This window comes from Delphinapterus leucas, chromosome 1 (assembly GCF_059928025.1).
Source record: "Delphinapterus leucas isolate spDelLeu-1000000601 "Yukka" chromosome 1, BTC_Dleu_Yukka2, whole genome shotgun sequence".
NCBI classification, from domain to species: Eukaryota; Metazoa; Chordata; class Mammalia; order Artiodactyla; family Monodontidae; genus Delphinapterus; species Delphinapterus leucas.
The window spans coordinates 83,824,549-83,849,492 of NC_143129.1; the positions used below are offsets into that span (position 1 = coordinate 83,824,549).

General features: G+C 44.7%; 2 protein-coding genes across 5 annotated transcripts in view; both read right to left on the reverse strand.

The window, feature by feature from the left end:
• Nucleotides 1–2,529: 2,529 nt before the first annotated feature.
• BCL9 (BCL9 transcription coactivator) lies at nucleotides 2,530–24,184 on the reverse strand. Of its 2 annotated transcripts, XM_089916817.1 has the most exons (8): nucleotides 24,082–24,184; nucleotides 22,799–23,115; nucleotides 21,405–21,594; nucleotides 20,408–20,507; nucleotides 14,391–16,632; nucleotides 12,944–13,204; nucleotides 4,400–9,394; nucleotides 2,530–3,616 (listed from the first exon to the last, which is right to left on the reverse strand). In XM_089916817.1, the coding sequence occupies exons 1-7, from the start codon at nucleotides 24,132–24,134 to the stop codon at nucleotides 8,277–8,279; spliced, it is 4,281 nt and encodes a 1,426-aa protein (XP_089772943.1). In that variant the 5' UTR covers nucleotides 24,135–24,184; the 3' UTR covers nucleotides 2,530–3,616; nucleotides 4,400–8,276. The 2 variants fall into 2 exon arrangements, with proteins under 2 accessions (XP_089772943.1, XP_022439611.1); XM_022583903.3 differs by lacking the exon at nucleotides 2,530–3,616 and having other exon boundaries at nucleotides 7,026–9,394; nucleotides 23,021–23,115.
• LOC149750664 (uncharacterized) overlaps nucleotides 24,176–24,944 on the reverse strand; it is a 70,684-nt gene continuing 69,915 nt past the window's right edge. For all 3 annotated transcript variants that reach the window (XM_022583902.3, XM_089916864.1, XM_022583901.3), the window contains one exon: nucleotides 24,176–24,394. In XM_022583902.3, coding sequence (XP_022439610.2) covers nucleotides 24,176–24,382 — 207 coding nt within the window. In that variant the 5' untranslated portion in view covers nucleotides 24,383–24,394. The remainder of the gene's footprint in view (nucleotides 24,395–24,944) is intronic.

The following is a 24,944-nucleotide window of genomic DNA, read 5'->3' on the forward strand; positions in this document are numbered from 1 at the left end:
TGATGGTTGAACCACAATGATATACTTACTACCACGGAATTGTACACTTAAAAATGGTTAAAATGGGGGCTTCCCTGGTGGCGCAGTGGTTGAGAATCTGCCTGCTAATGCAGGGGACACGGGTTCGAGCCCTGGTCTGGGAGGATCCCACATGCCGCGGAGCGACTAGGCCCGTGAGCCACAACTACTGAGCCTGCGCGTCTGGAGCCTGTGCTCCACAACAAGAGAGGCCGCGACAGTGAGAGGCCCGTGCACCGCGATGAAGAGTGGCCCCCCGCTTGCCACAACTAGAGAAAGCCCTCGCACAGAAACGAAGACGCAACACTGCAAAAATAAATTAATTAATTAATAAACTCCTACCCCCAACATCTTCTTTAAAAAAAAAAAAAATGGTAAATTTTATGTTAGTTCATTTTTAGCACAATAAAAAGAAATAGGTGGAAAAAAAAGAGTAATTGTGAACTTCAGGACTTTATTCTGGGCCCTTTCATCACTTGGAGAGAACCAAAACAAACAATGTTAGAACAATTTTCTAAGGACTTTAAGATTCTGGAACAATGGATTAAAATTAATATTGAAATTAAGGAGGAATAACTGTAAAATTCTGAATGCAGAATATAAATAAGCAAAATTGATACAGGATTAGGGCAATGACTTATTTTACATGAAAAAGATCTTGGCGTTTTCATTTCCTAAAATTCCAAAGTAACCCCACAGCAGAAATATATATTTTTTTAAAGATCACTTTCCCCTATTTGTAGAACCGTGTTCAGGTAAAAGGAGGTAACGGTCTCACTGTGCTCAGTGCTGATCAGACAAGACTGGGGCACCGCTCTCTTCAGTTCTCGGTATTGTACTTTCAAGGAGTTTATAAGCTGTAATAAAGCAGGATAAAACTGTGAGAACTGTTAGGGAACTCAAAACCAGACCTCACGGTTCTTGGTTGATGAATAAGGGGATTTAGCCTGGGAAAAAGAAAATTAAGAGGGACAGAATAATTGTTTTCAACTACCTGAAAGGCTGGCCTGTGAAATAAGGACTGTCTTTATTCTGTATTTACTCTTAAGAGCAGAATTGGGATAGACAGAAAGCTAAAAGAAGGCTGATTCTTCGTGTGGCAGAATTTTCTAAATATTAGAACTGATGACATTCAGTAGAATGGCCTCCCGGTACTGGGTGGCCACCTGTCAGGAACGCTGTAGGGCAGTAGGTGGGTCCTTTCCGACACCATGATTCTAGCTTCCTTTCATTTTCTCAGTCTTGGCATTGTTTGACTCCTCCTTCTTCTTTCCCCCAATATATAATGATGTTTTCAGGGCTCTTCCTTCACAGCCCTCTTGGCTTTACCCTTTACTCTTCACTGCCATTGCCAGCAGCCTTACTTCCTCATCCCTGGATGACTTGTGCGTGCTGCCAGTCAGCTCTTCCAGCTTTGGGGCTGCTTGCTTCAATCCATTCTGCATGCCCCTGCCAGACTCATTTTATAAAATATTTACCATGTAATTCCCCTGATCAAGACCAAAGAGTGGTTTCCCACTGCCTCCCACGTCAAAATGAAATTTCTTTTCTTGCCTTTTGGGGCCATTCTTCTTTCCCTGTCTTTTCCATCTCACATTCTATTACTCAAATGATCTATTTTGGTTAAGCTGTTCGCTTCAATGTCAACTAGCCTGATTGTCTTCACCGGTTCATTCCCACTCCATTCCCTCATGTGTGCTGTCCTTCTGTGTATCCCCCGCCCCCCCCACCCCCGCTTTATTATAGAGACCACCTCAAGTACCACAGCCATACAAAATCTTTCCTGGCCACCCAAACTCACGCTGATCCTTCCTTTCTTTCATTCACCGAATAAATATTTACTGATTGCTCTTAGAATGCAGGTACTATGCTAGATGCTCGTGAACAAGTGATGAGCAAGAAAAATTCGGTTCCTGACTTCATGGAGTGGGTGAGATAGAATAAACAATTGCTGTAGAGGACACAAATAGGATGTTGTGCTACAAAATGATGATGTGTATATGTGTGTGTGTGCGTGTGCGCACTGAGGATGGGTGGATGTTTTGATGGGGTAATCAGAAAAGGCCTTTCTGAGGAGGTAACAATTAAGCTGAGACCTGAAGGATGTGAAGGTGTCAGTTCTATTTTACAGCCATTGCTAGTATATATCTCTTCAATTAGATGTAGGCTCCTTGTAGGCAGCTGTTATACTTTCCTTTTACTCCACTGTGCCCAGCACAGTGCAGGATCTAAGATAAATGCCCAGTGTTTCTTATAAGGCCCTTGCTGAAACCATGGATTCTGTTATATAATGCTAAAGACCATTTCTTTCCTGGGCCAAGTGACGCCTAGTTCATACTTTGTATGGATGTGATCCTTGTATTTCCTTATTGGTATTATTACACTTTTAAATAATAATGATTATATTTTAAAGGCCTTGCAGACACTAAGTATAATAGGAATGAAGAGGATTGTAGGAATTCTCTAGCTTCATTGACAAGGAAAAGACAAACTAATCTTTATGACAGTGTATTGACATTTCAAAACTAGCATTTAATTATTTACATACTGTAGTATACTAAAAGTACATATACATTTGTATAAATAAATCTGTGTGTGTGTATAAAATTTTTTAATAGCTCAACTACTGACAGCTGTAACAGAGAACTTCACCAAAGCCTTGGAAGAACTTTTGCAGTTTGGAGAACAAAATAAATCACAGTAATCCATGATTCCCTGTAACCAAATACACTTTGAGTGAAGGCAATGGTGATGACTCAGTGTCTAGCAAGGTGCTGGGCCCGGCTGGACTGCATTTGATGCTGGGAACTGAGCCGCCAGAGGCCAGAGCTCCAGAGATCTTAAAGCCCAGCCGAAAGCACATGCTTAGATCAGACTGATTCATGGGGAAGGGCGAGAGTTTCCAGGAAAAGAAACTCTCGGTGGAGCTGTGGGGTTTCTATGTGGGAAGCGGAGAAAATGAAAGCTCCTGAAAGCTTGGCAAAGACTGAGAAATAAATACAGGCTCCCAGGAGTCTTCAACGGAAGAAACTTAGGCTGTGACCAAAAAAAAAAAAAAAAAAAAATTTTTTTGAAAAGTTAAATCCACCCTCAACACTAATTAACTGGACACTGAATACCACTGAGATTTCTAAGTCCTTTTTGCCTTTGACCCTAGCTCCAGCCACAGGAGAAAGAAAGAGGGAGTCTAGCACAGAGCTGTGGGCAGGTTGTACAGTATGAAGAGCCACACATCAAACCAGTCCAGTCCTGTCCCCCTCTCCCCGTCATGGGGAAGACCTGCACTTTCCTAAGGCTGGGTTTTTTGTTTTTGTTTTTTTTTAACCTGTTATTTGGAACCCTGGGGTCCCTCATAATTGCTTCAGGCTCTGAGGGGGGATTTTGCAAGGGAAGCCTGAGTTCTTGTATGTTTGGTGAAATAACTGAATTTTTAAATACGTGTGAGGAACTCATTTCTGAACCTTCTCTTTATCTTCTTTCTGTGATCATATACTCACCTTCTTCCTCTGGCAGTATTGGTTGCCAAGCACAACTAAGTACTGAGCCAGAAAGTTAACAGTTGAAGTGTGGTTACCTATAGGCAGAAAACAGATCGGGTCTGTTACAGTAACCCAGATAAGGAGCCATGTGAGGGAGAGAGAGAGAGAGAGAGAGAGAGAGAGAAAAAGAGAGAGAGAGAGAGAGAGAGAGAGGCTTTTTTAATTTACACAATCCTCATAGCATACCTTCTTTTTAATCTAGTTTATGATTTAACTCCCTCCAATATAAAATATTGGGCCACAAACCGGCTTCTGGGCTCTATAAACTGTTTGCTTTAAATGTGTCATTAAAATTTTACCACCAAATTAAGATTCCTTGACTTTTCTTAAATATAAGTGTTTGTGATTTTGAAAAACATGACTGGCCTGGGTTAGAGAAAAGAAAGTGACAGTAGGCTCAACTTATTTAAGCAGCAGAAGAAATATGATGCAATTTGATGTTTTTTAAAGCAAAAGAGATGAGTCTGTGAGTTTAAAGATTTCGTAGAATAAGCAAGTTTTTGCATGTGATCTTCCTGTGGTTCTCTCACCCCTCCCCCAGCCTATCCTCCACACCCCAGGGCAGTAATCTCTCTGCAGAGCCCATCTCATCACCAGATTCCCGTGCTTAAAACTTGGAAGTTCAAACTCCTCAGCGGGCCACCCCAGGTTCTCCCGTGGCCTGTTCTCTTTCTGGGCTAATTTCTTCTCTCCACCCCCTTTGAAGAGCCCAGCTGGCTGCAACAAGCAGGCCTTTGCTGCCCCCACTTCCTGTTTAAAAGCCTACCACCACCCTCCACCAGGAAGTACTCCCTCCTTCAAGAGTAAACTCAAAACCACCTTTCGTGGAGTCTTCACTGTACCTTCTTCTCTGGCCCGTGGCACTCCGTCCGCACCTTCACTATGGCAATGCACGGAATGGTCAATTCACACACGCACTTCCCGGTCCCAGCCTTAGCACAGTTCTTAACACACACTAGGCACTCTCTAAATGGTTGCTGGTTGCTGAATAAATGAGTCTTTGGGTTAAATACAGCTTTCCTCTCCTCTCAGCACTTTAAAAGTAGTCAGAAAAGGAAAAGGAAGTGACTAAAGTGTAGACAGTTTAAACGGAACACAGTACCCACCCTGTCTAGGGTACTCCCGACCACTGGGAAGGAGAAAGCAAGAATAAAGATAGAGACCAGGATCCCAGCTCTGCTGTGGAGCTGCTGGAATTTCTCACAACAGCCAGGACCGGCTACTTCATCTGTGGGGCTCAGTACAAAATGGACATGTGGAGGCCCTGTTCGAAGATTATTAAGAATTTCAACATGTGGCAGCAGGGCATTAAACCAAGCCGGGCCTTGTGCAGCTGCACAGGTCGCATGGCCAGGAAGCTGCCCTGATGACAGAAGTTGCATCACGATCACAGTATCAAGAAGTACAGGAGAGCAGGGAGGCTGGGAGAAATTTTGGATCAATTTTTTGGATCATAGCTTTAAAATATGTAAAATTGTTTTAAAACTTATTTTCTCTTGCCCCAACCCCCTCATAGGGCCTCTTCAGTTATGTTTGCTTGTTTTCATTTATAAGTGCAGATCCTTTAAAAAAGTAATTTTATTTCACATTGTTTTAGGGAAAATACCACATATGCTTCATTAGTCCTTAAGAAATAATGCTATGATCCACACCTCACCACTTACCCCAGAAATGAAGTTACACATCATTATTGTATCTCCTTCATTTAATCCCAAAATTTTGACAGGGGCAGGAGTGGGAGAGACTGCCTTGGCTTTCACGGGATTATGTTAACATGAAACATCTTTATCACCCCTTCGCTGATTTTTTTAAAAATCTTGCATCATTAGTTCTCCATGCAAAAGCATCCAGCCTCTCAAATGTGATTTTATTTCATAGCAGGAGTGGCAAATTAGAAATTGTTACATTTAAACCCCAAATGAACTTGGTTTATCAGATGTCATCATGATGAAATGTATAAGCTGATAATGTAAGTGAAAGAAGATTTACGAAGGGGTCTTTTCAAAACCCAGCTCCTTTGAAACGGGTAAGTTGGTCTGCACTGCTGCAAGTTCTCCAGCAGGGGGCAGCGCGGAGTGCCACATCCCCAGCCTCTCCCAGCAAGGGTCCACAAGACTCCTGCCTGCCTTTGGCTCCCTCCTTGGGACAGACGCAAAGGGACCACACAGCATTAGTGACCACAGCACTATGAGATGCAGCAGGAAGTGGGGCTGCCCACGAAGCCGGACCAGTGGACAAACGCCAGGTCCCAGCCTTCCTTTCAGGGCTCTCATCTCATGCTCCCCATGCCTAGCTGTTTCCCTGTTCTCTTCTATTACTTCAAAGCCAGAGAACCTAGGAACAGGGCTAAATTCATGAAACAAAATGCTCGTTGTACTCTCCTCATTTCTCCACAAGGTAAAATTTTCACCGCCCAGGACCCTCTGTAAAGATCTGACTGTGTCAGAATTCTTAAACCAGTGAGCCCAGTTTTCTCAACTGCAAATGAGATGATTACGACCTACTTCCTAGGGCCCCTCAAGAATTTGCAAGGGAACGCAAGTAGAGTGGACGTGACTGGTAGAGGAGGTGCTCAAATTAAATCTCACTTTTGTGGTCCGGGGCTCTTGTGTTACTGAGAAAATAGTGCTGCTGAAGGTGGAAGAGAAAATGACTCTCAGAACACTCTCGGGGAGAGAGAGAAACATTCACAGGTAAAACTCAGACTGTGGAACACCAGCAGAGCCCAATCTGTACAAGCCTGTCTGCAGACGACTCTGCACCTGCTGCTCCTCGCTTAGATTCTCTCACCTGAGAACAAACACGCACACAGATGCCCACTTGCTTAGCTAAAGACGCCTACAACTCAAATACACACACCACAACAAACCTAACTGTACAGAAACACAAACAGCTGGTCCCTTAGAGGCATACCTTGCGGGACACACGCTGACGTGCCGAAGGTGTGTGCGTGGAAGTGAACTGTGTAGACTGAGCAGGGCCTGCAGAGGGGACGCGGACAGGCAGCAAGGTGGGGAAGCAGAACGGACGACAGAGACCCACGATTGCGGGTGCAGTAAGAATGCTTCACCTTGACAAGCTCCAGGGACATTTCATGGCTTCTCAAATAACTAAAAATATACCTTTGGCCTCTTAATTACTTCACACCATTACATTGGCTCTCACAAAAATTCCCAGTAAAGACCATGAATTGCCTCTAGAGGTGGGGCATGGGGACCAGGGCTGCTCTTCTGCCTATAGCTAGGGTTTCCTGATTGGGACAGAAACAGCACAGGATCAGTCTACACGAGTAGTTACTCCTCAACAGCAAGCAATACGCTTCATCTGCAAAAGCACTTTTATGTACTTCCCCTAACCTTCACCCAGATCAACTCCGATACAAAGCTACTATGCTTCTGGGTCACATGGCAACTAATAAGCCCAATACTGAACAAACAGGAATCCAAATGGACAAAAAAGGCAATTCAGTTTTGTAAGAAACAATATATTTTATTTTTCTGACACCACAGCTCTGGTGAGTGGTTTTGTACCAAATTTAATGGAGGTTACACAGAACGTTTGACGCATGGGACGGGGAGGAAAGGGAAGGAAACACAAAATTAAAAACAAAAACAAAATCTTGGATAGCTTTTAGCATCTGTTCCACTCCCACATTAATAAAATTCACTTGGGAATTCCTAATAAAAGGAGAACAGAAAACAAGGTGGGCAGGGAAGGGGTAGGTTGGGGAAGAAAAGACGAAGGGCAAAGAAGACCATTGAGCATCCCAAAGACAGACCTTTCCCTCCCAGAGCCGGGACAACGCTCGGCATGGAAGGCGAGGCTTCGTTAGATTTATTTCCCCAAAATAACACCGTGTATTGCAGCTGCCAAAGGGAAAAAGAGAGGAGGGAAGCAGGGGGTCACCAGTGGGGGACACAACAGGAGGAAACTCACTTAACCAAGAAGATAGGGAAGGAGAGAGGAGGGAAAACAAGAGAAAAATGTGAAGGTGGGTCTTCAGATTGGGAGAGACAGACAGTGCTGAAGAGCACTTGAACTGAAAAACAAATGTCCTAAGCATCATTATTTTTAAAAAGAAAAATCTCCCCCCTCCCCCCACCCCTCGCTGAACTTAGTTCCTCTTTTTGTGCTTTTCATTAATACTCTGCTCTGAGGTCGTAGTTTGGTTTTTCTATACACTGGAGTTGAAAGAAAATAGTCCAAAGGTCTGAAGATGGATTCTCCACCTAAAGTAAACAGCCCAGCATTCCTGTTCTCTTGTCCCAAAGACTAAAGTCTCTGCTAAAATCCCTTTTACAATATAGTACAGTACACACAAAAAAAATAAAGCCCAAAGCAAAAACAAAACCAGAAAAGAATCCTGGGAGAAGCCAGTCCAAAGGACGTAAACATACAGAGAATGGTGCAACACATGACCCATGGCAATTCTCAAAGCACGGCTACAGATTCCCAAAAGTAGGTGCCATCATGGGATACCCAAGTCCACAAAAATAATTTTTAAAAAATAAATCTTAAAAAAAACACACCTGTTGATTAAATGAATAATTTGTTTTCAGATAAATCCATACATTCTCGAGTTCCCCCCTCCCCCAAAGCAGCCCTTGGGTCTCTGTTCTCCTATTGCATGACCAACAGTACTCCTGGAACTCCCTCAAAGCAGCTCTCAGGACCTGGAATCTCATCTTGACAAGGATCGGCACATCCAATCTTAGCAGCTTAAAACATCATGTTTCCTGGGTTGCCAGGTCCTTGGCTAAATCCACCCATGCCCACGTCAGCGGCCATGCTCCGGGGCCTCATCTGTGGGGGGATCATGATGTTCTGTTGGGGTCCCATCATGCCCTGCATGGACATCATCATGCCTGGAGAGCCCACAGGCCCAGGGTGGGTGTAGAGCCCGGCAGGCCCTCGATCCTTGCCAGGAATCATGCCCACGGCAGCAGCTGGATTGCTCATCAGGGTGGGCTGGCCGGGCATTGTAGATTGTGCTGGTGACATCATCCGATGGTGAGGTCCCATCATGCCTTGCTGGAGAAAGGCTGGTGGTCTCATTGGGTTGTGGCCTGGCATGGATGGAGCTGTACCAAGAGGGATGTCCGGAGTTCCCACTGGCCCTGGACCTCCCATGCCAGGTAATGCTAGTCCCATTCTGGGGGCTTGTTCGCCCATCATCCCCTGCATGTGCGAAAACCCAGGTCCAGGACCCTGGGGCTGTTTACGGCCTGGGACTTCCCCTCGAGGGAAATATTGCAGTGTCTGGCTAGGCTTCTCAGATGGAATAATGCGAGACAGATCAAACTCAGGTATTCCGGTGGCTCCAGGTCGGATGACCTCCTGTAGATCTGGGTCTGTAAACACTGAAGGCATGCTGTTCCCCAGGACAGCGAAGGAGTCAGGACCCCCTGGGCCTCCAGGCTTGCAAAGTGCTGCATCTGCTGAACTTTGGGGCAGGTTGCTGGGGCGGCCAAGGGGCCCTTCTCCTGGGAAACCCATCCCTCCTGGGAAGTTGCCCTGCCCCCCACTGGGGCCATTGTGAGGAAATGGAACCTGCTGTGGAGGAGATTGAACTGGAGGGAAGCCCTGGGGGAAACCCATCCGTCCTTGAGGTACCATCGGAGGCTCCTGGGACCCATGCCCCATGATAGGATTGTGTGACATCAAGCCAGGCCCCATCGGGACCCCATGAGGAGGTATGGTGGGTCCCATGGCATTCGGAGAGGGCATCTGATTGGAGTGAGAAAGTGGCTGGGTCATTCCCATTGGGCTGAGGGTTGGCATTGGAACCACGGGGTTTGGACCTGAAATTCGAGGATTCTGTGTATTAATGCCCAGTCCTAGAAAAATAAAGATATCAAAGGAATCAACTTAACCGAAAGCAACTCAGGAAAACTATCATAAATCAAATTAACAAACTATTGTGCATCAAGTGTGCACGGTACTGTGCTGGGGAAACATACAACGCACAATCTCTGCCCTCAATCAGATGATAATACATTTTGGGGCACACAAACCAACAGCTCTACAAGACAATATATTATTGAGTCTTAAACTGTAGGACATAAAGGTATATAGAAGACAGCCAGGAAGAAAGTCTCCTGTGTGAAAAGTTACAAGTGAATATGCAAATGAGTACAGTCTTCTTCATTGGAGACATTTAATACAGAAGAAAACAATTTGCCTGGACGGCTTAGTATGGTCCTTTTCGGAGAAAGAGGACTAACCAGTCCTAGGAGTCTAAGAATCAGCAACAACAACAAGGAAACCAAACAGGCCTTTTTCAATTGATACTTGACATCACTATTTTATATTACCTTACAGAGAGAGCATTTCCAACTCTACGTTACGTGAAATGGTAAAGAAAAAGCTAACTTTTAATGGAAAAGGAAAACACACAGGTTCTACTATGGTCTCTGGGACATTTAAATATTTGGTCTCTCCATGGAGTCAACCACTGAGAATGGTAAGGATGGTGCTTGATGATAAAGAGCATCCCTAACAATCAGAATGGAACTGGAACCAGAAACCCATGGCTCAAAAGTCACGGTCTCTTTACTGACCATCTTCACCATCCCAGATCATGTCCTATTAGTGAGATTTGGGGAGATGGGAGGTGTAGGGGTGAAGGAGAACAGAATGAGTAGGGAAGGGAGGAATTTTATTCTCTCTCTAGTTCTAAAGAAAGTGATTCTCTAGGAAATAGGGGCTTTCCATTGTCTGAAATCCTGCGGCTGCTTGTGGTTTGAGGATGCCCTTCCAGGAAAATATCTGAGGACTAAAGACATTCTGATCAGCATGTTAAAAAGATACCGCTCTCAGTTTTGTGCCAGGAGGACCTCCCCAACCTCCACCAAAAAAAAAAAAAAAAAAAAAAAAAAGCATCTAGGTACACAGAAGCATCAAAACTTCCATAAGAAAGTGACAAGATCACCACTCTTATTCAACATAGTTTTGGAAGTTTTAGCCACAGCAATCAGAGAAGAAAAGGAAATAAAAGGAATCCAAATCGGAAAAGAAGAAGTAAAGCTGTCACTGTTTGCAGATGACATGATACTATACATAGAGAATCCTAAAGATACTACCAGAAAACTACTAGAGCTAATCAATGAATTTGGTAAAGTAGCAGGATACAAAGTTAATGCACAGAAATCTCTGGCATTCCTATATACTAATGATGAAAAATCTGAAAGTGAAATCAAGAAAACACTCCCATTTACCATTGCAACAAAAAGAATAAAATATCTAGGAATAAACCTACCTAAGGAGACAAAAGACCTGTATGCAGAAAATTATAAGACACTGATGAAAGAAATTAAAGATGATCCAAATAGATGGAGAGAGATACCATGTTCTTGGATGGGAAGAATCAACATTGTGAAAATGACTCTACTACCCAAAGCAATCTACAGATTCAATGCAATCCCTATCAAACTACCACTGGCATTTTTCACAGAACTAGAACAAAAAATTTCGCAATTTGTATGGAAACACAAAAGACCCCGAATAGCCAAAGCAATCTTCAGAACAAGAAAAGGAGCTGGAGGAATCAGGCTCCCTGACTTCAGACTATACTACAAAGCTACAGTAATCAAGACAGTATGGTACTGGCACAAAAACAGAAAGATAGATCAATGGAACAGGATAGAAAGCCCAGAGATAAACCCACGCACATATGGACACCTTATCTTTGATAAAGGTGGCAGGAATGTACAGTGGAGAAAGGACAGCCTCTTCAATAAATGGTGCTGGGAAAACTGGACAGGTACATGTAAAAGTATGAGATTAGATCACTCCCTAACACCATACACAAAAATAAGCTCAAAATGGATTAAAGACCTAAATGTAAGGCCAGAAACTATCAAACTCCTAGAGGAAAACATAGGCAGAACACTCTATGACATAAATCACAGCAAGATCCTTTCTGACCCACCTCCTAGAGTAACGGAAATAAAAACAAAAATAAACAAATGGGACCTAATGAAACTTCAAAGCTTTTGCACAGCAAAGGAAACCATAATCAAGACCAAAAGACAACCCTCAGAATGGGAGAAAATATTTGCAAATGAAGCAAATGACAAAGGATTAATCTCCAAAATTTACAAGCAGCTCATGCAGCTCAATAACAAAAAAACAAACAACCCAATCCAAAAATGGGCAGAAGCCCTAAATAGACATTTCTCCAAAGAAGATATACAGAATGCCAACAAACACATGAAAGAATGCTCAACATCATTAATCATTAGAGAAATGCAAATCAAAACTACAATGAGATATCATCTCACACCAGTCAGAATGGCCATCATCAAAAAATCTAGAAACAATAAATGCTGGAGAGGGTGTGGAGAAAAGGGAACACTCTTGCACTGCTGGTGGGAATGTGAATTGGTTCAGCCACTATGGACAACAGTATGGAGGTTCCTTAAAAAACTACAAATAGAATTACCATATGACCCAGCAATCCCACTACTGGGCATATACCCTGAGAAAACCAAAATTCAAAAAGAGTCATGTACCAAAATGTTCATTGCAGCTCTATTTACAATAGCCCGGAGATGGAAACAACCTAAGCGCCCATCATCGGATGAATGGATAAAGAAAATGTGGCACATATATACAATGGAATATTACTCAGCCTTAAAAAGAAATGAAATTGAGCTATTTGTAATGAGATGGATAGACCTAGAGTCTGTCATACAGAGTGAAGTAAGTCAGAAAGAAAAAGACAAATACCGTATGCTAACACATATATATGGAATTTAAGGGGAAAAAAATGTCATGAAGAACCTAGGGGTAAGACAGGAATAAAGACGCAGACCTACTGGAGAACGGACTTGAGGATATGGGGAGGGGGAGGGGTGAGCTTTGACAGGGCGAGAGAGAGTCATGGACATATACACACTAACAAACGTAGTAAGGTAGATAGCTAGGGGGAAGCAGCCGCAAGGCACAGGGATATTAGCTCGGTGCTTTGTGACAGCCTGGAGGGGTGGGATAGGGAGAGTGGGAGGGAGGGAGATGCAAGAGGGAAGACATATGGGAACATATGTATATGTATAACTGATTCACTTTGTTATAAAGCAGAAACTAACACACCATTGTAAAGCAATTATACCCCAATAAAGATGTTTAAAAAAAAAAAAAAAAAAAAAAAAGAAAGTGACAAGAACTATAAAGAAGCCTGCTTTCTTATCAACGAATACTGAATTAAGCTAATAAAAAATACTGTGATCATTCTCTTCCTCTAGGCAAGACACTTTAGTTTTACTGAAACTAACTCAGATAGTATACTTTGCCAACTTGGTGAACGTCCAGCCATCAAGAAAAGACTTCAAGAAGTTTTCCTTTGTCCAGAGCTAGCTCCATATCCTATCTTCCTGATTTCTTACCTGGCATATTATTCATTGATGGCAAGTTGGGAGAACGAGCTGGAGGGGAGTCGTCATCTGAGCTGGCCACGGTCTTGATGGCATCGTGGTATAACGGGGTAGAACTGGGCATTGCAAACTTGGACATTCGAGACATCATAATAGACAGTGGGTTCTGGGAAAGGGTCGGCTCTGGAGGCATGGTGTAAGGTGTACTAGAGGGAAGACTTCCCGGGATACTCACAGAGGCAGACTGGCTGGCTGTAGGAGGTGGGGGGCCACCTAGGAGAAGAAAGCAAAATAAAAAAAGGGCAGGGAATTAGATTTCTCTTGAAAGCTACTGGGCCTATCGTTATGAACGAGCAGGGCCAGGAACGAGACAGATGAACAGGACAGTGTTATTAGACCCAGGACGTGAATCATCAGTCTCTAGTCAAGCTCCGTGTGTGTGCAGAGGGAGACTGCAGTGTGAGATGGAGGTGACAGCTCAGCAGATGGGAAGACAAACGCACCAAGAATGCATAAGAAATATTAGTTCAAACTTGGGAAAACCATGGGCTACAGGCAACTCTTATGGATCTCTTTCCCTTGCCAATCACAATTTAGAATTCGACTCAGGCATTAGTATGCTAGGAAGCCAGATTAGCAATCCCACCCCAGGTACTAACCGAATCGCCCTACACACGCTCTTGATTGATTTTCTGCCACCAAGATGTCTGAACTGAAAAGGTCTGAGGGGGCAACTCCACTGTACTGCTTTTGTGAACTGCTACCTAACGGAGAGACACACTTGAGCTTGGGAGGATAAATCTCCTATCCTATTCTGATTCTAGTCTTCCTCAAGTGGAGACAGCACAGACCTAGTATTTATACCTCAGTGCTCATCTTCCACTGACCACCTCTGGTCCCATCCACAAAACCACCATCATCAGTGAGAGCTTCTCCTAGGAAGAAAATACTAATAAATTGTAGCTGATCTCTGAGAGCAGCAGTTTACCAAGGAGAATGTTTCGGTAACAGTTTCTATGGTCAACACATATTTACGAGAACCACTCAAGTCTCTCAGCAGCCTCTCCTCTTTGCTTGGGATGATACTCAGACTCTCTTGACATGATGAAGGGCAGCCCTTTGAAGTGGGTGGATCTAGTATTTAAAGGCACATTTACCCGCTGTTGAGACATTCTATTCCACCACTGTGAGTTCACTGTGCAAATGTAAATCATTCAGTGAAATGACACACATTTCCCACTTTCCTCCCAGTCCCATCTGAGAAACATATTCTGCACTAAGAGCATAACCCCCTGGAAGTACTGATTACGCACTCTGCCACAAATACGTCCATCTTGGCAAAAGCCACCTCCTTTGGTTGCATAATCAGGTTAAGACACCAGTTTTCTTAAAGGATGTAAATCAGGATTTTGCAATCTCTGGCTTTAAGGTGCAACTGTGAGGATGAAAGCATACTGACCTGACTCTACACTTCCCAGCATGGCTGGGGAGGCCATGGTGAGGGGTGCTTTATGGTTTGGAGGGATCCCGGGGCTCTGAAGGGGAGGTTTTGGAGAGGAGGTCCATCCCGGTGACGGGGCGGGAAGTGATGGAGACTTGAGGTGAACAGGCGAAGCAGCAGCAGACCCCAAGACAGGGGGGGACTTAATGGAAGCAGCAGCAGCTGGGCCCGCCAGCATGCCTGCCAGCTGCGATGGAGTCTGGGGGGACTTGAGGTTCCCCGAGGGCGAGCCCAGCATTGGCGACTGGACTTGGCGCATCGTGGGAGATTTCAGAGGGTTAATGCCTGGGGAATGCACCTGGCTGCCTGCCACAGAGAGATCCACGGGCTTCCGCCCCAGGCCGCGCTGAACGGAAGGAGCGGTGTTGAGGCTAGTGGGGTTACTAGAAGGGTTGAGAGGTAGTGGTGGCATATGACTGAGCCGGCTGTTAGTCCTTTGGTCGGGCCCAATTGGTTCTCTGAGATTCCGCAAGCCACTGTTGCTGCCTGGACCCTGAGACATGGGGAGGAACGGCCTGGGGCCCATGCCATACTCTTGCTGAGGGTGCTCGCCAAAGGGCAGGGGCACCATCTTCTGCTGAGCAGGCAGCATGTCTGCACCGCCGGCGCGGAGTTTCATCATCTCCTCGGGCCCCACCCCAGCCTCTCTCATCTTCTGAGGTATCATCTGAGAGTTGGATCCCATGTTGACATTTAGACTGACATCTCCCTTCATCCCACTAGGAACCATCCCAAACTCGAGTTCCCGACCGGGGCCCATCTGTGGGGGCATTCCTTTTGGAAAGTCACCCCTAGAAGGGCTCAGCGGGCCCTCTACTGGTATTCGAGGGAAGATGGGATTATTCCCCGGCTCCATGTGTCGCTGGGAGCCTGGGATCAGCCTGTTCGTCTCCATGCCAGGCCTGATGCCTTCCATGCTCATCCCCGGGGGCAGACCCAGCTGTTTCTCTGCCAGCTGCTGTTGAAACATCTCTTCAGACAATCCTTGGGGGTTTGGGAAACGTTCCCCTCGGCCAGGACCACTGAAGACGCCCTGGCCAGGCGGGAAGTTTCGACCGTCTGGGATTTTTGGCACATCGTCTGGCCAGCTGACTCCAGATAGACCCGGTCTAGATGCTGGGTTGGGGACATTAGGCCCCTCCATTTCGGAGTTCATCATTCCTGCAAATCCAGGGAGGCGCATCTGGCTACCTGGCATGTTGGGGTGGGGAGCCATGGCCCTCGGGGGCAGAGAATGGGGCATGTTGATCCCGTCAGCAAAGGGCTCTGCACCCCCAGGCCCCCAGGCCTCACTGGGGGTCATCTGGTACGGAGGGGGAGGCCCTCGGACCACTCCCCGCGGCCCGTGCTGATGGACCATCATGTCCTGGAGGGAGCACTGCTGCACGACCACTTGCTCCTGCTTTCTCCTCTTCTCCTCATAGAACTCCTGCTGCAGTTTCAGCCACGCTATCTGCTCAGGGGTCATGTGATCCAGGTGGTCGGGTCCAATGGGCCCAGACTGGGAGTTCATGGAAGGTGGAACCATTTCATCCGGAGAAAAGGGCACATCTCTGTGTCCCTGAGGGCCAAATGGAGCCCCCACGTCTGTCCGGGGCCCAGGTCCCTTACCTAGGCTTTGGGATTGAGCCATCATGGCCTGTATTGGCCCTTCTGGTTTTTTCTGAGGTCCATCTAACACCCCAGTATTCTGCTGGGGTCCCCCACTCTGTCCTCCCGGGAATTCTTTCTCATCAGGGAAAAGCATGCGCTGGATATCTCTGAGCGTTTGTAAGGAGCGCTCCCGGTGCTCCAGCTGCTCCTGAGACAGTCCGTCGGGGTTCTCTCCCAGCGGGGGGGGCTCTCCACTGGACACCGGTGGAGGTGGGGGGCCTTTGGGATCTGCTGAAGAGCTACTGCTCCCCTGGGAAACGGGAGTCACTGCTCGGTTGTTGGGCGTCGAGTTTGGCCCGGTACCGTCTGGCGGCAGTGGAGTGGAGCTGGCAGGGCTGCCTACAGAAGGAATCAGTTTGTTTTCTACCCCAGGACTATCCCGGTCCAGGGGACGCGGGGGGGCGGCAGGCTTGGGTGCTGGTGCCGGAATGGGTGGAGTTGGCTGCAGTCTGGTGTTCTGGGAGGAAGTCTGGTCCTGGTTGGCTGGAGCGGGGGGCTGTTGCGGGAGAGGTTTCGGATCATTCCGAAGGGCAGATATCTGTGTGTTCTGAAGATAAACGAGATTTTAAAAATCATTGGTGAACTGAACAGAAGGGCAATGAAAAGAGCAAGATATGTTATAAAGGACTTGTCCCAGCCACATAAATCTACACTGACACTTGCTGTAGAAACTGCTCATGTACAACCCCACTCTGGACATGCAGACATTTTGATTTCTTTCTCACACTTTGCTGTCAAACGGCATCCTCTTTCCCTTGCTGAATAACTTTAAAGCATGCCAAGGGAAAGCCACGCTGCCAAAGTGAATACATTTGAGTATCTATTTCGAGGAACAGGTTTGATATCACATGTCTACTATGTGTTTCTGATTCAGGGAGAGATTAGTTTCTTGGTATGTGGGAGGCTGTACCTAACACCTTTTTCTTTCCCCGAAAGTATAACTGGGTATGTAGACTTCTCATTGTCAATCAAAAAGTCTAATGTTTTCAACTGAAAGAGAAAGTCGTTGTCACCTCCAGCTCTGTACTCTGCCTGTCAGAGGCGGGAGGTACGGCCGCTCCACTTCAGTGTTTCCCCTGGCACGGTGACTAGTGAAGTACTCCTATCCTTGAGTTTCCAGAGGCCTGACATCTCCGATTTCTGTTTTCAGTTTGTGATCACTGATTCCATACGAGAATTTGTACATTAACTGTAGTAAGACCATCTGTAGGCAGGAAGGGTCTGCAGAGAAATCTGAGGCTATCTAGCTCGTGGTGTCTCTTGATCTGTTCTTTCCAATAGACAGCACGCGGCCCTTTCTACAGGCTGGATGATCGCCTTATTATTATTTATTAAGTACCGATGCTATACTAAGTCCTGGGTAAAGGCACGCTCACCTACAATAGGTGACACGGACGCTGTCAGTGTCTGGAAGAGGGACTCGTAATGTTCTGGGTCTACACCTCGGCACTGCTGGAAGTACTGGTACTAGAGAAGGGCGGTAATGAAGAACAGACAGGCCCAGTCTAGCGACTCCATCAAGGGATCTCTCACCAGCCCCCAGTGAGCCGCGTGATCCCTTTTTGATGTTCACTTGCTCCTACCTGTTCGCTTAATCCAGCCTGTATTTCCAAACCCCTAACACTCTTACTTACATCCCCACCTACTCTCTGGAACGTTTATCAAGGCGCAGATTTGTACAGGAATCATCATACATATCCCTGAACACGAACAGTTCACGTTCCGTGGGTATGTATGCAAATGTTCCACTTGCTGGTATTCTCCACGCATCTGTGTCTGCAGACCGAGACTGGTGGGGTAAGACTGGCTGAACTTGGATGACTCTGGATGTTGCAGTGTCCTCTGTCTCTCTGACTCCTTAACTGGAGTGTGGAGGTCACCTTAATTTTCTCTCCAGTGCTAGTTTAAGTTTGGTTTTGTTGTTAAGGGTGGTCACTGATTTCCTACAAGGTGACCGTGACAGAAGAAACAGTTTAGTACCACCCTTTATATTTTAGATTTGGAGCAATGGTGATTGGACTATTCCCAATTCACTCCTTATAAACTCCTTTTCTGATTTCATTTTAGTACCAGAGAAGGTGGAGGTGAAAACTGTCTTAATGACTTAAGATCTGTCATTAAGTCAATAAAATGTCGGTTTGAGTTGCAATGTACCCCGTGCATTCCAAAACAATATAAATTATAAATAAACAAATATTTTTTAAAGTATAAATTTAAATATATATACATTTAAAATATTATATATATCCATCGTCTACCCTTGAGTAGCAGAGATGCAGAGGGACATGAAATTCTTTTCCTAGGCCTAGGAAAGCCTAAGTCTGCTATGTCACAGGGGGGACTTCTATGTTCATATACAACAAGGACGAAATGTCATCCATTCTGTATTGAATTGTCACTTCAGTCGTTTATTGTCATTTAACTTTTCCCATGTTTAAGACTCATCCAAGTTTTAGATTTTATGCTTCCTGAACGCAGGGACTGTATCTTGAACCTCTAGTGTCCCCACAGCATTCGGTGCAATGCCTTGACAATGTGAGACACAAGAAATATCTTTTGGTTCAATTTGGAACACTACATGTATTAAAACAACCATTATATGCATTTTCTAATGTAATTTATAGTAGGTGCTTAAGTTCCAGAGAGGAAACAGACTAACATTTACTATAATTTTGGAAATATCAAGCAATTAAAAGCATTCAATGGTTCTCTCACTTTGAAATAAATAAGAATCATTTTGAAAGTCACTGAGACCTTAATTATGGTATCATCAGCACGTACTCCAGTACTGCAGTTTTTGTTGCTGCTTTTTCTCTGTTCTTCAAGTACCTCAAGAGTGTTTGCTATTTTTTAAAATCCTGCTCTTTACAGAGGGTCTGAATTCAGAATTTCCCAGAGATGGCTACATGACGGAAATCCTAAGATATCTAAATATCTCCTTTTTTATTTTGTACCTCTTCTCTCCTAGTAATTCATCAATATATCAGCGTGTTAGTAGAAAAGGCCAATGCAGTGTGATATGCCTAAAACCACACAATTAGGTTAAATGCTCAAAATGTAGTTTATACCATCAAGATTACCTCCCATTGAACCTTCATACACTGTTGGTGGGAATGTAAACTGGTGTAGCCAATATGGAAAACAGTGTGGAGATTCCACAAAAAATTAAAAATATAACTAACATACAATCCAGCAATTTCAGTCCTGGGTATTTATCCAAAGAAAACACAAACACCGATTAGAAAAGATACATGTACCCTTATGTTCACTGCAGCATTATTTACAATAGCCAAGATATGGACGCAACCTAAGTGCCCATCAATAGGTGAACAGATAAAGAAGATGTGGTACATATACACAATGGAATATTACTTGGCCATAAAAAAGAATGAAATCTTGCCATTTTCAAAAACATGGATGGACCTAGAAGGTTTAGGCTAAGTGAAATAAGTCAGACAGAGGAAGACAAATACTGTATCATTTCACCTACATGTGGAACCTAAAAAACAAAGCAAATGAACAAACCTAACTAAACAGAAACAGAGTCATAGATACAGAGAACAAACAGGTAGCTGAAAGAGGAGGTGGGGGTTGGGGAGAGGAGAGAAATAGGTGAGGAAAATTAAAAGGTACAATCTTTCAGTTACAAAATAAATAAGTCACGGGTATGAAATGCACAGTGCGGGGAGTACAGTCAATGAGTATGTAATATCTTTGTATGGTGACAGACAGTAACTAGACTTATCATGGTGATCATTTTGAAATGTATAGAAATATCAAATCACTACGTGTATACCACAAACTAACATAGTGTTGCAGGTCAATGACCACAAAAAAACTCATAGAAAAAGAAATCCGATTTGTGGTTACCAGAAGTGGGAGGGCTGGGGGAGGGAGAATTGGAGGAGGGTAGTCAAAAGGCACAAACTTCCAGTTATAGAATAAATAAGTACTAAGAATGTAATGTACAACATGATAAATATAATGAATGCTGCCATATGTTCTATATAAAAGCTGTTAAGAAAGTACATCCTAAGAGTTCTCACCACAAGGAAAAAATATATTTTTTTTCTATGTCTTTAATTTTGTATCTATATGAGATGATGGTAATCATTTCGTCACGTATGTAAGTTAAAGTATACAGTATACAGCACAGTAGGCTGTACACTTTTAACTTATATGGTGCTGTCGGTCAGTTGTATCTCAATAAAACTGGGAGAAGAAAAAAAAGACTATCTCCCTATCAGTGAAATTCACCATCTCCCACCTTTACAGTCACTGCAGAACCTTTAAACCATTATTCCGTTTCCAAAATGACATACCAGAGGGGCTGTGCTTCTCTCTGTCTTGCTGTTAGAGATGTTCTGGATGTGGAAAGAGACAATAGTTTCAACCTGGCCCTTCAATACAGCTTCTGCAGCTCTGCAAAGACAGAAGAAATGCACACACTAGGACTTGTTCCTATTTCACTAACTGTAAATTTAAAGCACTTTAACCCGATTAAACTGGTATAAGAGAGGAAGGAGAAGTATAAAGAACCACCAGCAATGTTGAATGAGAAGAAATCAAGAGAAAAAGGTTTTCATTATTTGTCTATCATTTACCATCAAACTTCTGAAATTAAAAGATAGCCATTAGCAAATCTCAAAAGAGGTACTAAAAACCCCCAGGATTTTCTCCTTCAAAGCCATCCACTCTAGTAGGTGTTTTATAGAGCATCCTAGTTCAAAATCCCAACCCAAGAAGGGTAAAATGAATTCTCACACCTAATAATAATTAAAGGCTGCCAAGATTCATTCTATATCTTAATTTTTAAAATCTTAAATGAAAAAAACTAGGGTATATTCACATTTTAAATAAATAAATAAATATCCATTGACCCATCCATCCACTAGAGACATATGTACCAAAATGTTCACAGTAGTTATCTCTGTAAATTCCTGAGATTTTTTTTTTAGTTGTTTACATTTTCTAATTATTCCAAAATGGACATTACTTGTGTCATTTTAAAAAGAATACTAAGTTGCAGAAAAGTGTATATTGTGCAATCAATCCCTTTTGTGCTTAAAAAAGTATATATATGTATATTTGTACAAGCACAAAAAATTTCTGGAAGGAAAGCCAAGGAAGTATCATCAATGGTTGCCTCTGGGGAGTAGAGGTGGAGAGGTTTTATATTTTATTTTACCTCTTTCTGTAGCGTTAACTTTAAGTAATAATACAAGTGGGCAAAAAAAGGATCAATCTTCAAAGGGAGTAAGAACTTAGATGCCCAAACACGCAAGCCACGCCAATAGCAAGACATAGCCATCAACTTACTTATTGGCCATCTCAGTAGAAAACACATACACCACTTTGGCGGGAGTCTTCTGAGCAGGTGTGGGCTCTGGGGCAGTAGTCTGGCCATGGGAGGGGGTGGAAGACCTGGGGACTGTAGCATTTGACGGGGTCATCGAGTGTGGCGTGTGCTGGGAATCCTGGGACTTTATGTGGTCAGCAGAATTACATTCTAAAAGAATGAAAAGAGTCATGTCATAGAAAGAATAAAACTCTTTTTTCTGCCAGCATTTACAGCATCATAATGCAAACACCTTGAGAATTTCAAGGAGGAAGTACTTTGCTAAGAGGAAACCTCTTCTATTCATAAAAACACTTCTCCCTAAATGACTAATTACAAAGCACTCTTCCCCCACCTCCTTACTTCTCTACTATGCATTCTTCAGATATTAGCATAAATGTCCCTCCTTCCTGGAAACCCCTTTTGGATCCTCCTGGACTGGCTGCCCCTGCTAGTTGAACCCATAGCCCCCTAACGCCCCTTATTTCAGCATTTATCAAATTTACTGTAATTGTTTAATGATCTGCTGTCTAGGTGCATTCAAACCCTTGAGGATAGCAACTGTTTCTGTTTTGCTGACCATGGCACCCCCAGCCCCCAGCATAGTGCTGGCGCTCGTAACAGGCCTCCTACAAAAACCTAAAGAAGAAAGGAAAGACAGGGGAACGATCACCCAGGTTCTCATTTCAAATTTGGGTCAGGAAGTAACACTTCCACTGCTTGAATACTAGTTTCATGTTCTGGCCTATAGTTAAGATTTTTTATTTTATACTAGGAGGAAAAAGCCTAAAACCACAACCATTGGTCCTATACTCTTTCTGGCTCACTCCATTTTGGTGCCTACTGTATCTCTACTACATGTAGCCACTCGTTCCTGCCACACTGAAACTGACTGTGACAAACCTGGACTAGTGCCAAGGCTGCCTCTTGTGCCTACAACTCTGGCCAAATGGCAGCCAGAGTGCACAAAAGCCAAGTCTTGAAGGATGAATTTGATGGAGAAGAGGAGTGTCAGACAGACCGCTCCAGGGTGGACCCTGGCATAGACAAACTGGAGCTAGCTACCGGCTTGACACTTAAGTACAAAGAGTATGGAGGCCAGAAACATCCACGAGAACGTGGCTAGGGCCGTGGAACATCCTAAAACGCTTACATCCTCAAGAGCAAGAAGTCAACAAGGTGGTTCCAAACTATTCTTCAGTTAGTAGGAAAACGACCAGAAATAGTTCCATCTTAAACTGCGAGAACTCCTGAATCTGATGCGCCTACTCTCCCCACTTGGCTGCTATTAGGCTCTCTGGCATCCACCAATGTCAGAGGCCTTTCCTCAGGAATACCTACTTCCCTCTGAGTCTCAAATATCTTATAGACATACCTTTCATGTCAGAGTCATCGTTTGGAGTCCCAGGATCTCTCTGATCAAAGGAGTCGGCGGAAATACTTCGCTCCCTTTTCCCCTTGCCCTTGGCACCATTTCCAGCCCCATTCTTCAGCCCCATGCTCCCACCTGGGCCAGGGAGTGCTTTAGGGGTATGGCCCCCACTCTTGGAGTCACAGGGGGATGGCTGGGATTGGCTGGCTGAGCCCCCCTGTTTACCCTGATTGGAGAATTTGGAATCCAGCTGGGGGTTTCCAGATGGGGACATCACTGTAGGGGGACGGACCATCACCTCCTGCTTTGACTTAGGGCTACTAAAAGAGACAAATAACAAAGGGAGATCAGACACCGGATGCAACTGGGCAGCACAAATTAGGGAGGACTGATTTTTATCATAGGTCAAGGAGACCTGGACCACTAAGTAACCACCCCACCTTTCATCGCAGCCACTTGCTTGCTCCCTCCTCCCCTGCTCTCATCTCAGAGCTCTCAACAGAGAGGAGGATCAAGCAGAGTGGCCTGCCAGGCCTTGGGAACCCTGGAGTCACATGGGGACCCATCTCTAGGGCTTCTGTCAATAAAGGACAACGGTTTCTATGTACATAGAGAAATGACTCTCACACTAAGACTAGCTCAGAGTAAACAAACAGACATCGTTAAGATCAAAATACCACCCGCCCCTCGGCTGATGACAAGGAACAGCTGTAACAGGAGACTAGCCTCCCTGCTGGAAAATACGAGCAGGTCCAGGAGAGCACGAGGAAACCTGCCCATGACTGGCAGGTTAGGGAAACCCTCCAGGACATACTCCCTGAACAAGCAGGATCACACCAGAGCAGACACACTAACCACTGCCGCCAGGGGAGAAGGAAACAATTCTTTTAGGGCATCAGCTTAACTTCCATGGAACAGAGGAAAAAGCCTCTGGGTGGGAGTCCAGGGGCTGGTGTTTATTTCTAGGACCTTAGGCCTCCTCACCATTCCAGGTCTCGGTTTCCTCATTTGCCAAGTTTAGCTCACTGTACTGGCTGGTCTTTAAGGTCTTTTTCTTTATGTTTTGGTGAGGAGAGGGGTGGTAAATAGGAGCGGCCAGGTAATAATGGACAAATAATAACAGAGGAAAATTCTAACCTAAACTCTGATTCACTATTCTATCACTATTTACTTATCTTTTTTTCTTTCCCCATTCGCTTCTAATTCAACATGTTGTTCCACCAATGAGCATTCACGGTCCACTATGACATCCCGAAAGGGCAGCTGGGCCAGGCCCTAGCCCTCACCTCTGTGTGTTTCCTGACGGAGAGTTCCTCACTTTAGGGTTACTGGAATGCATTGATTGAAATCCTGAGCTTGCAGCCACAAACAGGGACGGGCTCACCGAGTTCCTCTCGGGCTGCAGCAGAAGCAGCTGCTGAGGACAGCGGCAGTGGCCCACTGCTTGCTGGGTGAGTCCCTTAGCGCTGGCCACCTGCACGCCTTTTTCCTCTTTGTTTTTCTCCGCTGTGGAAGTGGGTCCTGTCCCCTTGCGGCTCCAGCATTCTCTGGGTGTGTGCCTCCTGCTGCCAAAGGAAAATCTCGCATCTCCAGGGCACACTGGGAGCAAAAAGAGCAAAAACAGAGACATCAAACACCCTTACAGCAGGACCAAGGCTAAAGCACCGCCAACTTGATGGTGCAGAGCTAGATGGTTCCTCAGCTTCCATCAGGGTTAAAGAAAAGGGAGATGTTCATATTCCGGCCAAAAGGCCCTGGTGCTAATGCAGCTGAGGGGTGACTAAGACTTTCTGCCAAGCATACAAGCCTCCCACCCAAGCTTCGTGTACCAGGCATTTGTAAGCAGATGAGAAAGACATTTTTATCTTTAGCCGTATATCCTCCCTTACATTTCTCTACGTCCAAATACAAAACCCTCAAAAACCTGGGTTTTTCTTTCTTCAAAACAATGCTTTGAAACCACTGAGTACTCCAAATCCATAGCAACTATCTGGTGTTTCACCTCTGATGGCTCTGAAATGTAACCAACCCAACCCAATTTCAAACCATGAAACAAATTACTCTCTGTTTATATTCTCAGGGCCTCAGGGTGGGGAGACATTAAAGGAGGTACTTCTGAAATCAACTACTGAGCCAATACAATCAGTTC

Excerpts from the sequence above, each read along its gene's own strand:
- BCL9 (XM_089916817.1), bottom strand. The coding sequence starts at position 24,134 with ATGCATTCCAGTAACCCTAAAGTGAGGAACTCTCCGTCAGGAAACACA. Across the intron at positions 23,116-24,081 it reads CCGTCAGGAAACACACAGAG|TAGCCCTAAGTCAAAGCAGG; the intron begins GTGAGGGCTAGG and ends TGTCTCTTTTAG. Across the intron at positions 13,205-14,390 it reads GCTGGGAAGTGTAGAGTCAG|GTGGCCCCCCACCTCCTACA; the intron begins GTCAGTATGCTT and ends TTCTTCTCCTAG.